Raw genomic sequence first — 17,644 nt, 5'->3', positions numbered from 1 at the left:
AGTTATGTGGTGTTTTGCTAGAATGGCTCACAATGGTGCTTCTTCTGTGCCAATAGAATGGCACAGAAGCTGTGATGACATAAGTGGTACCGTACTCACAACGTGTGCTTACTTTTACATGGCGACTTAGTCTTAGCGACTGCGCGGAACGGCTTCATAATCTGATGAACCTGCACAGTGTATGGCGCAGTGACATAAACGTCACCTTTTAAAGTGGTGTGTTTGCCCTGCCACGGTGAGGGCGTTTCTTCTGCTGTCACAGCGACTGTATCATCATTTCACAAGTTGAATGTAATAGGTTACCGTTCTTTGTTACTGTATTAGTCTGAAGCACGTGCTGACAGATAGCAACAAGATAGAACAGCTGCAGTGGAACCCATTTCTCGTACTCGATGCAGTAGTTGTAGTGCTGTTTTGTTAGCACCCAGGTTACAATACATCCAGATAGGTTTTGTAACCATTTCAACCAGGAGAGGGCTTGGTGCTGTGTCTTAATTACCAAGTGAGGTCCGTGTAAGGACATACTTAACTTCCTGAGTGCAAATTCAATCACGATGCATTGTTTCCTGATCATCGAGTATGAGAGCTCTGCATTTTTGAGCGTGTGACTCCCAAGTGGAACAGGTCCTAATGTACCATCGCATTCCCGAAGCAATACAGGGCCCAAGTCATTGCTGCTGCTACTGCTCTTGTATCACGATACGTATATGTTTCAGGTTACCCTCAAGCGAACGAGAAAATAATGTGACATTGTCAAGGTACAAAATGGTATACTTGTGTTTGGCATCACCCTAAAGTATAGCTGTAATTCGCTGGCAGGAACTGGGGGCATTGCTTAACCCGAAAGCAATGCGAACTTACTGCAGCAACCCTCTGTGGCAAGCAATTGGTATTTCTGGAACATAGTCAGGGTGAACATTATCTAATGACAAACATGGATTTGAATACTTCCTATTGCACTGATCAGTTTCCAATAATTCACAAACAATATTTTTAAAAAATATGGGGTTTTACGTGCCAAAACCACTTACTGATTATGAGGCACGCCGTAGTGGGGGACTCAGGAAATTTCGACCACCTGGGGTTCATTAACGTGCACCTCAATCTAAGTACACGGGTGTTTTCGCCCCTACCGAAATGCGGCCGCCGTGGCCGGGATTCGATCCTGCGACCTCGTGCTTAGCAGCTCAACACCATAGCCACTAAACAACCACGGCGGGTACAAACAAGTTTGATGAACCATATTTTCATGGCAGGGGGGGGGGGGGGTCAACTGGAAATGCACAGGGGCTTTCGGCTGTTTCTGAAATTTGAGGTCTCAGGCTTCAGACCCAGTGTGCTCGGCGGCACCTGCTCAAGAAGATTCACAAACCCCGATGTATCACACTAAAAGAATTTGTGGCTCTCAGGCTGCTTACGTGTGTTAATATTTCACCCTCCTACGCGCAATAAAGTGTTTTTAGTGAACTGTAAATCCTATTTGAAAGGTATATTTGTCATAATTGCAACCTTTACGTCAATGGTCGTTTTGCTGGAATTGCCCCCTAAATTTATTTCCGTTTCTGTTATGCTCTCACTACCCCAAGTCACGTGGGTGTGTACCACTGGCGTCAGTGTCAACCGCAGAAATAACAAAACAGTTTCCGAGTGGCTTATAAAAAAAATTACCGACGATTACGTTACTTCCTAATGCGAAATTTGAGCGCAGCAAATAAGCTGTTTCACCTTTTGGATAGATTGAGGCAAAGAAATCGAGCAACACATGTATGCGCTATCACATAACTTTTTTTTATTTTTCACACGTATTCCTTTAACAAAAACTCCGCTAACAGTTCTTGACAGTCATGAAGGAAGCTTTGTGGTCGGAGAAATAGACTGATATATGTTCGACTTGGTACACCAATGCTTGATTCTCAAAGACGAGATCTATACAAGTGCCTCGCGAGGTTGTCACAGCCGTGGGGGAAGCAGAGGCTAAGCGCCGCCGCCGAGAAGACCCTGCCGTTCGCGCCGCCGAAGCGGAGGCTCATCGCCGCCGTCGAGAGCAACCAGCAGTAAGCGAGGCTGAAGCAGAAGCTCATCGCCGCCGCCGAGAAGACCCTGCAGTTCGCGCCGCCGAAGCGGAGGCTCATCGCCGCCGTCGAGAGCAACCAGCAGTAAGCGGAAGCGGAGGGGGGCGGCGTGTACACCCAGCGGCAAACGATGGGGGCAGAAGCGCGCGGAGCAAGCGGACAACACGATAAAGGGAGGAGGGAAGAGATAGCAGCGACTGACTGATGCCGCTGACGGCGATAGTGAGTCAACCCCAGCTATCCGCCACACAAGAACAGGGGGGGGGGGGGGGGGGGGACCCTTTCCTCCTCTTTCTGCATGGCGGCGACGGTGTTCTATGCAGTCACGTTATCTTGACTCTCTAGCGGCGTCAGCGGCATCCAGCGGTATCAGTCGGTCGCTGCTAGCGCTGGGGGGATGAAAGGGGGGCGGAGCTGGTTACGAGGCCGACGACGACGCCGACGACGACGCGAAACCCAGGAACGGACGCCAAAGAGCTGCGCTGTAAAAATAAACATATCGAACAGAAGTACACTGCCCCGCATGCATCAATTCCAACTCCTATCCCGCAGATTGATACGCAGAAATTTTCAATCATATAGTACAACAGTTTATCAGCATGCGAATACCCGAGTTTGTACACACTCCTCGACATGGCTCATTATGCAGACTGCTGCTGAAAATCGTGTAAATGTCGGAAATAAATGTTGTTGAAAAATGGTTACCTTTCAGCCGCTCCCGCCGACGGTCCTGCACAGAAATATAGAGCGGCTAAAGAGCGCAGTTGCGTCGCTATCTGCTTTGATAAGTTGACGTCACGCTCTGGAACATGAATATAAATGATCATCATGGTAAAATGCGCTAAACAAAGCCGCTGGTATAGTCTTGCAGGCAGAATGGAAAAGATTAGCAAGAAATAGTCGTCTAGCACCCGCTTAAAACCGGAGAGCGTCACCTCCACAATGAATGATCCGTTGTTTTTATCAGCAGGAAATGGCTCCGCACACACATAGGAATGTTTAGTCCAACTGATACTGCGTGAAACAGTGTGAAACATACGGAACATAACAGAATAATACGGTAATACGGTAATACAGTAATACATAATACGGCCCAATAGAAAGAGCATGCGCCTGTGGTGGCGCGCTATGATTGGCTGACGCCCTTGGCAGTGGACGAATAAACCAGTACTGCGCTGAAAGCATATAAACGGAGCCAGTTATGAATCGCGATAGGGAGAATGGGAAATAAAAGGAAGAAAAAGCTGGGGTAGTGTTCACTTCACCACTGACTAAGCCACACACATGAAGCATCAAGATCATATCGGCAGCGTATTGTGTCTATATGACGTGCTCAAACAATAACTTCGGGCAAACACCCGGGCGAGTAGGGCGCATCAATTATTACTTGATTGAAAAGTTGAAGTTACAGAGCACTTAAAACTTCCTAAGTTGTATCTTTCCCATATAACAGCCTGTTAGCAGCCCGAAATATCGCAAACGTACAGTAATGGTGTACCAAGGTAAGAGTGTACTAGGCTTTTCTTACGATTGCTCCCATTCCCGAAGATTATATTAAAAATGAAAGTGCATGAACAGTATTTTAATAACTAACGCACTCACAAGGATGCACTTCTTCTTGAGTGTATATAGTGAACGAGGTACCACTAGGTAAACAACCCCGGCTATCCTGCATTGCTCTGTTCATTAGGAACACGCGTGCAACATCTTCGTTAACGACTCCCGCAAGTTTGTTTTCTTGTGGCTAAGTGCCTTCTTTTCCGCCTTCCTCGATGGCTGGACCTACGCATTTAGCTAAGTGGCTTGACAACACCTAGATGTAAGCGTCTTTGGTCCTGCTAGGCCTTCTCGCTGCCACAGCGATATCAATTTTAAAAGCGTGATGCCCGATAACGTTCCTTCTCATTCCTCGCGATGTCATATCCAAGCTTTTGGGATGAGTGTAGCATATGTGGTAACATAACAGTGAGGGTTGTTTACCGCTTGCCATACAGCACTCACTTCAAGAACCCTGAACTATCAAAATCAGGGTATTATATTTATTTGTAGCATTGCATTAGATAGCTCCTCTCAAAATAAGCTGTCGACTTAGGACGACAATCTCAGCTTTGAACACATAGCACGTTAAGCTGCAGGCAAGAAACTGCTCTTGTCGCAATCGGCACCTTTTCACATGTGTAGTGCGCGGTTCACATAACATATGCAGAGACAAGGCGCTCCTCTCTGCCTCTCTAGATATATACGTGTTCATCCGTTGGTATCACTCAAGTAACTCTTTAGGCCCGTTACTATAATCGTCACTTCCGCTTCAGCTGCCTGTATACGCTGTGAGTTATATCTGTAACGCTAACTTTTTGACGAAACTGATTCCTGCGCAGCTTCGCATCCATAGTTAATCCCTAGGGTGGAAAACTATAGCCACAGTTTGTAGCTATTTCTATTTATGCTGACATGGAATGCGATCAGGAGCTGCAAACTTAAATGCGAATTTTAAGCATTTCTTTTTCACCTAACTTACTCAGCGAACAGCGCTGCAGCAGCTGTTCTACGCAGGTCGCCATTTTTTTTTTTGCTAGCATCAACATCTTTCTTTTAATTATCTGTCTATATGTCACCAGCTTCATTATGCAATTTCTTCTTTCCCCTCTTTCAACTTCTAGGCGTTGCAACACAAGCATAGCAACCATGAAACGCAGGTACATTAACCAGAGTTAATGCCGCATATGGCACTGTTCTAAAGAAACGTCATCCATTCAATATCATCCTTCAATCGATTTTGCTGCACCGTCGACCTTCTTTGACCACCCGCAGCCATTGTGCTTTCGGAGCTGTCTGTGCCTCTCAATGCAACCAATAAGACCGCGCAGCAGGCTCCTTTCTGACAAAGCCCTCGCTGACATCAGCAGCACGTCAGGGGTCTTTTGTCTCCCGATACTTCCTTTCACAGCGAGTGCCTTGTTCATGGAGTGGGCGGAAAAGCTTTTTCTTGGTTTCACCATCCACGTTCTTCACTTTCTTCGTGACTTTCACTGCTCCTACACTTTTTCCGCCATTGTTCCACCTTCTCTGTGGCGCATAATCCCCGGCGGGCCACTCTCGTCTTTTGCAAGCGCTCTGGCCTGTTTTGGACACCATAGTTGGTCATGGTTTCTCAGTACGGCAAAGGTAAATGCGAAATAAGCGGATCTACAGCTATTAAACCTATTACAGCATCCGTATTCTACAGGGTTGTGTTACTGACTCCACATTTATTTACATCCGAATCATTGCGCCAACCCGCACTGTAGCATTAGCCGATGCCGTGCCACGCTTATCTAAAGATACGGAGTTACATCTCCGGCATTCGGCAAAAAATTTAGGGCGATTCCTATTGAGTGATCCACCTGAACTTGAGAGTGTCTTGTGCGACGCACTGCATGGATTTGCTATGCAATTTGCGATTGTGCTCATAGACACTGGGTCTAAAGGAGCGCCGTTAGTGCGTTTCTATGGCACTAGGTGTAAGATTAATGAATTCTCGGCGACAACTTACTCAAGTAATTGCGGAATGAAAACGCATGACAATAGAAGAAGTATAGCATATTGAATAGGTTCAGTATTTATTCGATTGTCTGCTTCCACAGAAAACCTTTGTTAGGCTTTTTTTGTACTGCCGGCGCTGCAGCTAGTTAGACAAGAACCCTTGTATGAAGAGCTCGCGCGGATCATGTCTACGTTGTCCGGCCATTTTGATGCAGTGCATCAGCATACCTGAAAATGCTTGTGCTCAATGCATCGTTCTACTCTGAAAGACACATAAATTTATTTTTACATCTATATGACCGAGAGACAGAAGAGAGGAATAGGAAAGGCAGGGACAGACAGACAGACAGACAGACAGACAGACAGACAGACAGACAGACAGACAGACAGACAGACAGACAGACAGACAGACAGACAATGAGCTTTTATTGAGGTCCTGAGGGACTAGCCGGTGGAGACCCGTTGTGGCCCCCGGTTCGCCGCTGGCTGCTCCCATGTCGGAATCGGGAAGCCAAGCCTCTCCGCTCTTTCACGGGCCCCCTGGACGGCCATGGACTGGAGCTTGAGTTCCGTACTAGGCAGGGAGGTTAACCAGATATTAGTCTCCGGTTTGCTACCCTACCCTGGGGGTGGGAACTATGGGTTAGAAAGAGGACAGATGGGAAAGAGTTAAAAAATGCACACACAGAGACACACACACATAGAGCGTTCCAGTTAGAGACGTTCACAAACGCCGGTAGATCGCACGAACAGCAGTAGCGCCTGCAAGGCCTTCTTCTGTGACATTAGGCCCTGTCGATGGTGTAGAATTCCTTCTCCCGATGGTGGTCGGTCGTACAGCTGGTTGAGTTCGTGGCGAAGGATTTCCCTCTGTGGACTGTACTGCGGGTAGTCACACAAAATATGTCCAATCGATTCCCCATGGCCGCAGTGGTCACAGGTTGCGCTGTCGACCATTTCTACGCGGAACGCATATGTCTTGGTAAAAGCAACGCCCAGCCACAGTCGATACAAAAGTGTGGCGTCTCAACGGCGAAGCTTTGATTCGACTCGAAGGCTTAATGTGGGATCAAGGGAGTATAGTCGGCAGTTCCTGAAATGTGGTTCATTCCATTACGACGTGGTGCACTGGCGAGCAAGCAAGCAAGCGGAGCTTCCGTGCTACGTTAGTTCTAGAAAGTGGTATTGGTACGTGGTGGTCCTCAGTATGGGCTCAACGGGCAGCTTGATCCGCCCGTTCATTGCCAATAATCCCGCAGTGACTTCAAAGCCATTGGAAAGTTATTTCATGGTCTGCATCACTTATATGGTGCATCATCTCTGTAATCTGAAATACTAGCTGTTCATGAGGTCCGCGTCGTAAATGGGACAGTAGAGACTGCACTGCCACCTTTGAATCGCAGTAGATCGTCCACTTGTGTGGCGGTTCATCACCGATGTGATGAGGGGCGGTAAAGAGTGCTGCGAGCTTGCTGCCGTCGATGTTGTCGCGTGAGTAGTCATAAATTTGATGGTTGTAACTTTGGCTGGTATCACGATTGCCGCAGCGGAGCGGTTTGGCAGGTCAGATCCATCACTACAGATATGCGTAGAGTCGCGGTAGTTCTCGGACAAAAGTAGTAACGTGAGCTGTTTAACGGCTGGTGGTAATAGATCAGCTTTTTTCGTGATGTCAGGTCTCGCAGCCGAAATGAAACAAGCTGGCAATGATTCACTGTGTGCGGTTATCGTTTGACTGAAAGATGTGCGTGTTGTGTCCACTGGTAAATAGGCTAGGTGGTCCTAGCAAGATGCCGTATATGAGTCCTCAGCCCCTCAATTTCAATGTTGGTCTTGAGAAGATGATCTCTAGCGATTGCTGTAGTAGCCACTGTTGATGCACACTGAGGCAGACCCGGTGCGCTTGAGCCTGGACACTTTCTGTCGTGCGTAAAGTCCTTTTGCCTTTGTTAGTTATTGCTGGCAAGCTCCAACGCAGAAAGCCGAGAAAAAGCACCCTGTATAGTTGTAGCATAGCACTTGTCGACATTCCCCAAGTCTTGCCAGTGAAAAACTTGAACAGGTGACAGATGCCTGTCAACCGTTTCTTCACGTATGATACCTGAGGGCTCCATGACAAGTCCCTGTCGATTATGACACCTCGGAACTTGTAAGGTCGAACATATGGTATTACTTGGCCATTTATCATTGCGATGTAGTTTGTCATGGGTTTGCGAGTAAATTGCACTAGTGCGCATTTTTCGGAGGAAATTTTCAGGCCTCGTTTAAGGAAGTAGATAGAAGTTTGAGTGGCAGCTCAATAAATTTTCGCTCGCAACTGTAGGTGTGTTACCGCAGACGGCCAAATGCACATGTCATCGGCGTTCATTGATAGCCTGACTCTGCTTGGCACGTGCTCAAGAGAGCACTTAGTGTTAAATTAAATAACATAGGGCTAAGCACACCGCCTTCGGGGAAGCCGCGGTAGCCATATAGTAGAGAAGTATGACCTTCGTCGGTGCTTACAAGAAGGATTCTATGGAGAGATCGACGCGTATTCATTGAAACATCCGACCACACACTCCTACCTCTGCGAGAGCAGAGAGGATGGCTTCATTCGTAACGTTGTTATACGCCCTTTTAACGTCGAGGAATAAAGAAGCGCAGGAACGCTTACGGCATTTCTCATGCTGAATGTAGGTGATCAGGACGACGAGGTTATCGATCGATTATCGACCACGTCGAAAGCCCACCATGGCATCCGGGTAGGTGTTGGGGATACTACAAGTACCACTACAGGCGTCCTAGGACACTCCTCTCCATTAATTGGCCCACACATCTCGCCACAGCGATCGGGCGATATGATGAGAGTTCCAACGGCGACGTTCCAGGCTTCAGCATTGGAACAAGGCGACTTGTCTTCCAGCTTATTGGTAGCGGGCCATCACTCCAAGATTCATTGTAAAGCTCAAGGAGAACAAGTCTCGCTCTCTCACCCAGGTGATACAGAGCTCGGTAGGCAATTCCATCAGGTCTTGGCAGCGCTGATATACGGCCAGACAAAACTAATGCTGCCTTAAGTTCGTGGATTGAGAATGGTAGATCCATGCGGTAATCACGTGGTGGCGGACAACTACTCGAAGGCGGTGGAATGTTGGGAGCTGTGAGTTGGTCGGATAATCTGGCGCAGATCTGTGCTGCGACGTCAATCTCCGGTCTCTTTTGAGAGAGGGCTGGAGCCTTGAATGGGAACCGAAATTCGCGCTCTAGAGCAAGGCACAAAACACATACACGACTTTCCGGCGCCTGTTATGAAAGGAATGTATGGCCATAAAACGACATTTCAGTAGCACATTAATATATTTTCTTCAAGTGGATTCGCAACTGAACCCAGTCACAGGCTTTGTTTTTCGTCTGTCAGTGACATTCTTAGACACTGCCTCAAGGTGTACGTTGTTTACAAATCAGTGCACGCCGTCTTCATTTATAATTTCGAGAAAAGGCATCGTTATCAAGCAGTTATCAAGACTACGAAAGTGAAATATTGCTCAGTCTACTCGTATAGCAGAAGTACTTTCAAACGTTCTGCACGCGCATTGCACTATCTTTGGCTCTTGCAGATTGCCAACCACATGCCAAAAAAAGCGAAAGAGTCAATGTCTACAAGGCAACGTTGCCGATACCTATTCCTTTTTATCTATCTATATTTATTATCTATTCCTAAAACATCAGCGTGTCATTTGTCTTCGAAATTGCATTTCTGTTTACGCTGATACTGAACCCCTCCTAAACGACGCCCAATGTAAGCAGTCCCGAGGTCATTGCGACTTGCTACCGATCGGACAAATCAATGACCTATTCACCTAAATGTTTTATTGGAAGATGACGGTTAAGTTTTCACTTTCTTCTCTTCCTGTGTTTTCCTTTGCACTTGCATATTGCCTGCCTTGAAATATGAGCTAATATTTGCTTGAAAATGACTACTACAAGATGTTTACAGATTGCATTGATCGAAAACGTGATGGAAGATGTTAATACTTACAAGGAAACAAGTAATGAAAAAAATGTCGTCATGCCGAAGTTACTTTTACGGGCAGCAAAGAACCCCACTCATGAGGTAGCTTCTACAAGCCATAAAATTAGCCATTCTGCAGGACAGAGCTCTGGAGAACTGCCTAGGTGCCTTATAAAACAGTCAAACGGTTTTAAGCACTAACGCATGCTCTGTTTATTTTTCAGGCACCAAGTTTTTTTTCCCGCAAAACCTTCTACAGCCATAGTCAAGTATAGCAAACACCATTTTTTCTAAAGGACCATAATACACGTTTGAAAAGCTTTCAGTGCTACAGAAGCCTCAGCAAATCAACATACGAAAAGAATGTCCAACCACACTTGAACTACTATATCTGAAGGAACAAGTTTTCAAAACACACATGAACCTATAGGGCACATGTTACTTCTACGTAGAAGAAAAACATTGGAAAAGTAGACGCAGTGACAAAAGCCAGCAATACAAAGCATATATTATATTTTAAGATAGTAGACACATATGGCGAGAGAACTACTGCATGCGCCTTTATTGCGGTGCCCTGAAGTTCAGGAATAGCCATTTAATCGCCGCGTTTGTGCTACATAGGGGATAAAAGTCATCTTTGATGAGCACGTTATTCCGCGCCTTGTTTGCTTAAAGCAATAAAGAAAAAGAGCTTTGTCGGCTTAGAGGTTGCGACGCTACGTTGCAAAGCACGAGGTCGGGAGTTCAAATGCAGGCCGCGGCGACTGCCGCCGATGGGGAAGAAAGTTTTAAAAATATGCGCTTGTCCCGTGCAATGGGCGCATGCTAAAATTCCCAGGTTGCCAAAATTAACCCCGAGTGCCCCACAGTGGCTTGCCTCATGGTCACTAGCGGCATTGACACGAAAAAAAAACCTACAATTCAACTTTATTAATGAGCATATTAAGTGAAAAACGGCACAATGAAAGCCAAGGATTCCTTGCTGCAATACTTCCCAGGTGGTAGCAACATGCCGTTTTTTTCTCGTCTTGTTTGCCACATACTGCTACTCTCTTTTATTTGTGCCAGTAAAACAGCAACTGAACTTTTACGCTTCAAAATATGTTTGCAGCTCAAGTTAGCCGGTATTTCTATAATGCAAACGCAGGAAGAGTACTAAATTTATAAAATACATATTTTGTTCAACAATATAAAATTAAGATGCACTTAGAACACCACACCTTTTAGGGGAGCCTTTTGTCTCATTTTGGTCGTTTCTGTCGCATTTACATGACCCATTCCTAACAGATTACTATCGAAGAAACTCTAAGTGTACTTAACGCGTTTGGAGTGCCCTTGTGATAGGATTAATTACCAGGGAAAAAATTACAAGTAGTGACGCAGCCGCGTCTTCACAGGCGTCGTCAGCTTGCGTAATTCTGAATCCGCCAGGTCTTTTAGCAGGCAAAGTGCATTTGCATTAACGCAGTAAAAATCATTTGCTTCCATTGCTCGAAGAACAAAGTTGTTTATTGATATGGTTCATCGGCAATGTGAACCAAACTAAAGGCAGACTCAAACATAGGCACATTTATGCACAGGCAGGTGTAGTGGCGGTGGTGAGTTCTAGCAAGAGGAGGGTCTAGCCTGACGATCAAGGCCGACAATTGCTCCGTCCGAGCATCTCTTATAGAATCACTGCGGTGTTTGGCAACATGTACACCAGATCAGTTTCTCATAAGAATGGTACAAGAAAAGGTGAAGTTTCCTTGAGGGCTACAGCTGGTCCTTCGGGGAACACAAGGTGTTGCAAGCACGCATACGGAAAGTCCTCTTGTTGCAGATTTTCCAGGAAAGCGTCCCTTTCATCTCGGCATTTCGGGCACTGCCAAAGAAAGTGCTCAATGTCTCCTGTCTCTTCGCATGTCGGACAGTTTCTGGAATTCATACGCCCCATCTTAAATAACCATGGTGCTGTACTAGCAGATCCTGTCCTTATTCGATATAGAAGTGAGGCTTCCTCTCTTGCTTAAGCATTCCATATGTCGTGGAACCCAAAGTGACCGAAAGTGATTTAGAATGTCAGATTTTCTAGCTTGATTACTCTTTGGGCCCTCCAGTTTGGGAGGATGACGGAGAGCTGCGTATGCAAGAGCATCAGCTTTTTCGTTCCCAGCAATGCCAATGTTGGAGCGAATCTATTAAAACTTTACAGCGAAGGCTTTGGTGTCGAGTTTTCTCACAAGGGCTAGTAATTGGAGTGGGAACTTGATGGATGGCAGGCCACGGTAGAGTAGTTGCAACCCGGCCTTTGAGTCAGCAAAGAGGACCCCATTCTGTGGATGCAATGTCTTTACGCAGAGCAGCAGCTATTTCCATATGTTTCACAGCTGTAGACGAAGCCATACAGTCCAGACGGCCAGACCACGCATATCTCAGAGAGTAAATATGTAGTGCAGCTGTACAGCGGTCTTTATCTCTTTTGACAGTCATCTCTGTATACTTGGAGGTGATTTGGGTATGTAGTGTTCAAATGTTCCAGAACTAGTGACTTGGCTTCTGCAGATGGAATGTAGTTCATTGATTGCAGTCGCGATACACTTAAGTTCCATGGGATATCCTAGAATGTCCCGGGTGCACCGACCTTTTTCCTCTGTCTCGAGCAGCGCAATCCTGAGTTCGAAGCGTGCTAGTGCTGCATAAAAATCTGAGTGCGGCCTGCTACCTACAAGTCTTAAGAGGACTTTGCTAGGCGAAGACTCACTCAAACGTAGTAACTGGGTCATGAGAGCCTGGCAAGCCAGAAGTCGCAGATGGTGTTACTCAGCTCCGTAGAGCACGTTTTCTGCGATGCCGGCTCACGGACTTCCACGCACAGTCGAATACCTTTTTTGCAAATGGCTTCTAAGCGCTCACATTGACTATCTGAGGGTGACATCAGAGGTAGCTGGCATATGATCCGACTTGTAACCAACGCTGTGTGTAGCTGTAGCATCGGCATCGGGTGGTTCCCCTTGTGTGGGCCAGCGACTCGCTTGAAAACATGAAGCCTCTGTGACGATGATGTCCCAACGCGGCCAACAGCATGGCGCCAGAGGTTCAAGGTAATGCCAAAAAATCGAACGTTGGTGACTTGTCGAATCTGGTACTCGTTGAAATTCAGTTCAAGTCTGTCGATTTTCTTTCCAGGAAATAGTATAAATTATTATTATTTTTCTGCTGATAGCTATAAGCCAGACGCTGTCAAGTGGCCCTGAATGGCATTTACTGTTCCCTCGGATATTCGTGCGAGGCGACGATGCTGGTAACCGGAGACCCATATGCACATACCAACGGCATATATAGACATCTTCACGGGTGTTCGATGGTTTAGTATCCCTGGGAGACTCACCATGACAATGTTAAATAATGAAAGACGTAACACACTCCCCTGTTCTGTGCCGCGAAATATACCAATTTCATCGCTCAAAGTGTTGCCAAGACGAGCTCTGATGCGGCGATCATTCAGAAACGTATGTAAGAAGTGCAAGAGATGACCTGTGACGCCTATAGCTTGTAAATGGCTGATGATGGCTGTTTGAGACACGTAGTCGTAAACCTTGTAGAAATCCATAAAAACAGCAAGTATGGACAGGCCGTCTGCATTTTAATGTTGTATGTTACTTAGCAGGTCCAGCACATTATCTTGAGTACTCAGATGCTGCCGAAACCCAGTCATGCACGACGGTAGTTTCCGACCCTGCTCGACGTACCAAGCGAGTCTTGTGCATGCCATCTTCTCCATTAGCTACACTGCACAGGAGGCCAGCGATACCGATCTGTACGAGTCCAGAACAGCACATTTTTTTTTCTGGGTTTCAGAACTGGTACCACTCATACTACCATAAATTTGGGATATCCCCTCACGCGAACCCTTCGTTCAAAAAATTCAGCAACTCACGTCGTAGCTCAATCGGCAGCTTAGTCAGCATCTGATTGCTGATAAGGTCAGGTCCCACCACACAGCGACGTCAGAGGCTTCGCATATAGCTAGTTCCAACTCTCTCAGTGTGAAAGGAGCATCCCTCAGAGACGACAATAGCAGCGGAGACGGGTTGGTTGTGTCTGCTGACCTGCCGGAAAAGCATACTTGAGCAAACGCATTCGCAAGACAAGCGAGCGGATTGCTTAACTTCATTGCTAGGCCTTCAAATGGCGTGATTGGCCGAACCTTTCCAGTGAGGTTATGAACAACTCCCCATATCCTTGGCACTCTTCTTAGTTTCCTTGTGTAACCGCAAATTACTGCGTTAATTCCGTTATATGTTGTCTTTATTGGTGGGCCACCCTTCGTCTTCATCAGCCTTCGTTGCGTTCTTCTACCGGCAGCGCCGAGGTTTTTGAGATCCGAAGCATGGAAGGGGTCGCTTCAGCTAGGTGGTAGGTAATCTCTTGCTACGTAGTATATCCGCGAACGCGTCTCCAAATATTCGATTACACCGTCCCTGCACGTATCCCAATGCGTCACAGAAAAGTATCTACAGCCGGGGGTTTGAAATCCAGCAGTGTTGACGAAGACAGCAAAATTGTCGCTGTCAATTCTGTCTTTACTCGTCGTTGATGATGCAAGAATGTCCCCTGAGTGTAATGTCAGGTCAATGACGCTGTAAGAGGCCACACAAAGTCCCTCGGTATCTAAATCACTGACAGTTTGTTTCCCACGAGCACCAATCACCTTGTCACCCCAGAGAGTATGGTGTGCGTTAAATCCCCGCATATATTCCTCGGAGCAGGGTAGCGGCTGCAGAAGTATCTTGTGATTTCTCCCATCAAGAACTTCTAACGAGGTCTCACATATACGGACGCCACACTGAGGCTTCGGTTTCCCAACCGCATTTGCACAGCAGTGCCTTCCAAAGCACTGCTTCTAAGGTCTCTAACTGGTAGGACGAAATCTGGTATTTCACGTCTCATATATAGCATGGCGCTTCCGTTCGGGAATGGCGGAGTACTTTGGTTTCCATGTGCGACATGACCAGCAGTTGATCTGTAACTTCGAGCGCCAGCCTCGGACAGGGCCAATATTGGCACAGGCATGTTACGTAGGACAGGCAGGCCTTCGGAACACTGCTACGCTCGCTTTCATACTTAGCAGGCCGTGCAAGAAGTGCGGTCCTACAAATCAAACACCATGCGTTTTGCAGTGTGGTTGCATTTTATTTGCTTTGTTTTCTGCTGAAGAACTACTGCATATCTCACCAGTACAACTTGTCAACATAACCTATTTTCAGATCACGTATTCATTCTGCATCTTTCTGCTGCACGTATGGGACGAACCAAGGTATATCGCGACCTCAAGCTGTGCGCCATTACGGCTCGTAGAAGTAATGTGCTAGTGCGCTCGTTCGATTATAAAAGGACTTACATCTGCGACGCTTCTGACGTACTAAATGCGTTATACGTATCTTGTGACATGAAATTATGAATCTAAATTTACCCCGAATCACGGGACGCATAGCCACACCTTTTCTTTCATACGTGGCGTACTATACTTTTCGATCGCGTATGCGAACAGTGAGAGACGTTTTGCTAGCCATAGTAGCATTGGCTCTTATGCACCAAACGGAGTATATAACTGAAACTTCCATAGTTATGTAAGACGGCTCTCAAACTGATACAGACGTTTTATGAGCTTCCGTTATGTTTGTGGAGTTGTTTCGCATGAGCGGCCTTCTGTGATGCAATGTTAAAATGAACCACAGCAGTAATATCTGCATAGGCACAGTTTTTTCTAAAGGAACACTTAGACAAATGTTTGGTTCCTATCTTTTCCATTTTAATATGTAGCTAATGACATAGTTATCGCGGCGGAAAATCTCATTTGCTTCAGCGCATGACGATTAATATCTTAGAGCATTGCATATAGCGAGAAGTCCGAGTTTCGATTTCAAAGAGCAATGACAGTGAACGGTAAGTGTGTAAGCAAAGCTGTTCACGTGGTTACACAAAGATGTGACGTGAACGCCCATGCTTGAGATTTGCTGTTGTAATTTCTTTTTCACCATCTAGGTTCATACGCCTGCCGCGATGTCCGCGCTAACCTCATAGTCTTCCTTAATTTGTCGTCCAGCGGAGACAGGTTTCTACAGATGGGAATTGCTGCCATACTAGAGGTAGTCGATCGCTTTTAGGCATCGGTAGCTTCCAAGCAATCACCTTTCCCACGTGGCAACCCTGCTTGATAAAGTATGGAATGACCACGGCCTCCGAGATTGCGCGCGCTGACAGTTTTTTCTGCTAGCGAGCGCAATCTCGAAGGCCGTTGAATTACTTATTTGGTATCAGCAGCTGCCAATAGGTCGTGACCCACTTCCATGCCAGATCCATGCTAGGTTGTCAGAGATACGTGAGAAAAAGGAGACCGCACGTGGAATATTTTTTAACTACATTAACTTATTAGACAGAAATTCTGGAATAATACAACAACATATCCTAGATGAAGCTGGAAAGAAAGTGGAAGAACGTGGCATAAAATTACGTCCGAAAAATAGCAGTCCAATCATTTCAGAGCAATAAAGAGGTGTTTCTTTAAAAGCAGCATGAATGGGAACCAGTTGAAAAATGAGCTCGTTCTGATAAATTTCCACTGGAACAAAGCCGAAGATGAAATTTCAAAGCGTACAGACCCCGGGTTACACGAGGTTCCCGTTAGGCTGATTAATGAACTATGACCAAAAAGTAAGCAAGATATTGCCCAATAATATAGCGGCAAAACTGTGAATGACGAAACTAGCTTTCTATTGGACGAACTTGTGCCCACAAAAGCAAGTTACACTGAAAAATCAGCGATAGAGGCGAACAAGGTCGGCGATCATAGAAATCTGCCCTGCAAGTGAAGCACATCGGTTTTCATACGTGAGCACTCGAAGGTTCCAGAGTAATCGATGGTGTCAGCGTGTCTTCCAGAAAGTTCTACACAATTCGCGTCGCAGATGTAATCAGATTATACAAGCATCAGTGAGAACAGACAGCAGGAAGAACCTTCAATAACATTCTAGAAACTTCCGATACGCACGGACGTGTACCGTGCTGAGCGATAAGATTGTTAGACGGTGAAAAGCGGCCACGCGAAAAAGATAAACAAGTACACGTGTCAATGTCCTCCTTTCAAAAGGCGTCGTCCCGATGCTACAAACATAGCAGGAGAGCGAAAAAACAAAAGGATACTTATTAAACAAAACAACAAAGAAATAAAGTCCGATGCAATGCAGCCCAAAAAAATAAAGTCGGAAGTTCAGCTTTGTAAAATCCCAAAGTTGGTTAGCACTGCTAGAACGGCTTAAGTCGCACAGCGTGGACTATTTCAGGTCGTGGGCCGCACCACTGTGATTGCGAAATGTCGTCTGGCACGACATTATAGTCGAGTGCACCGATACGTCGGATTATCTTGTAGTGTCCGAAATAGCGGCGTAAAATCTTCTCGCTAAGTCCTCGTCGGCGTATTGGGGTCCAAACCCAAACAGTGTCGCCGGGCTGGTACTCGACGTAGCGTCGCCCAAGGTTGTAGTATCGGCTGTCAGTCCTGTGATGGTTCTTGATCCGCAGGCGGGCGAGCTGTCGGGCTTCTATGGCGCACTGGAGAAAGCTGACGACGTCAAGATTCTCTTCGTCGGTGACGTTCGGCAGCACGGCGTCGAGAGTCGTTGTCGGGTTCCTGTCGTAAACCAGCTTGAATGGTGTGATCTGAGTTATTTCTTCCAACGACGTGTTGTAAGCGAAGGTTACGTACCGCAGGATGGCATCCCAGGTCTTGTGTTCGACGTCGACGTACATTGCTGGCATTCCGGCGGGGGTCTTATTCAGCTTCGTAAGACCATTCGTCTGCGGATGGTAGGCAGTTGTCCTCTTGTGGCTTGTCTGGCTGTATTGCAGAATTGCTTGGATGAGCTGTGCTGTAAAGGCCGTTCCTTGGTCGGTGATGAGGACTTCTGGGGCACCATGTCGCAGCAGGATGTTCTCGACGAAGAATTTCGGCACTTCGGCTGCGCTAACTTACGGCTGAGTTTTCCTTTCAACGGAGCGGGTGAGGTAGTTCATC

At 46.5% G+C, this 17,644-nt stretch overlaps 1 protein-coding gene across 1 annotated transcript in view; it reads right to left on the bottom strand.

Annotated features, from left to right (window-relative positions):
• Nucleotides 1-6,011: 6,011 nt before the first annotated feature.
• The window catches only part of LOC142577878 (uncharacterized), a 51,987-nt gene continuing 40,354 nt past the window's right edge, over nucleotides 6,012-17,644 (bottom strand). The window contains exon 6 of the mRNA XM_075687311.1: nucleotides 6,012-6,168. Within this exon, the coding sequence (XP_075543426.1) occupies nucleotides 6,124-6,168 (45 nt within the window). The 3' untranslated portion in view covers nucleotides 6,012-6,123. The remainder of the gene's footprint in view (nucleotides 6,169-17,644) is intronic.

Source organism: Dermacentor variabilis, chromosome 4 (genome assembly GCF_050947875.1).
Source record: "Dermacentor variabilis isolate Ectoservices chromosome 4, ASM5094787v1, whole genome shotgun sequence".
Classification (NCBI taxonomy): Eukaryota; Metazoa; Arthropoda; class Arachnida; order Ixodida; family Ixodidae; genus Dermacentor; species Dermacentor variabilis.
The sequence above is the reverse complement of the archived record's forward strand: the minus strand, read 5'-3'. Positions and strand labels throughout refer to the sequence as shown.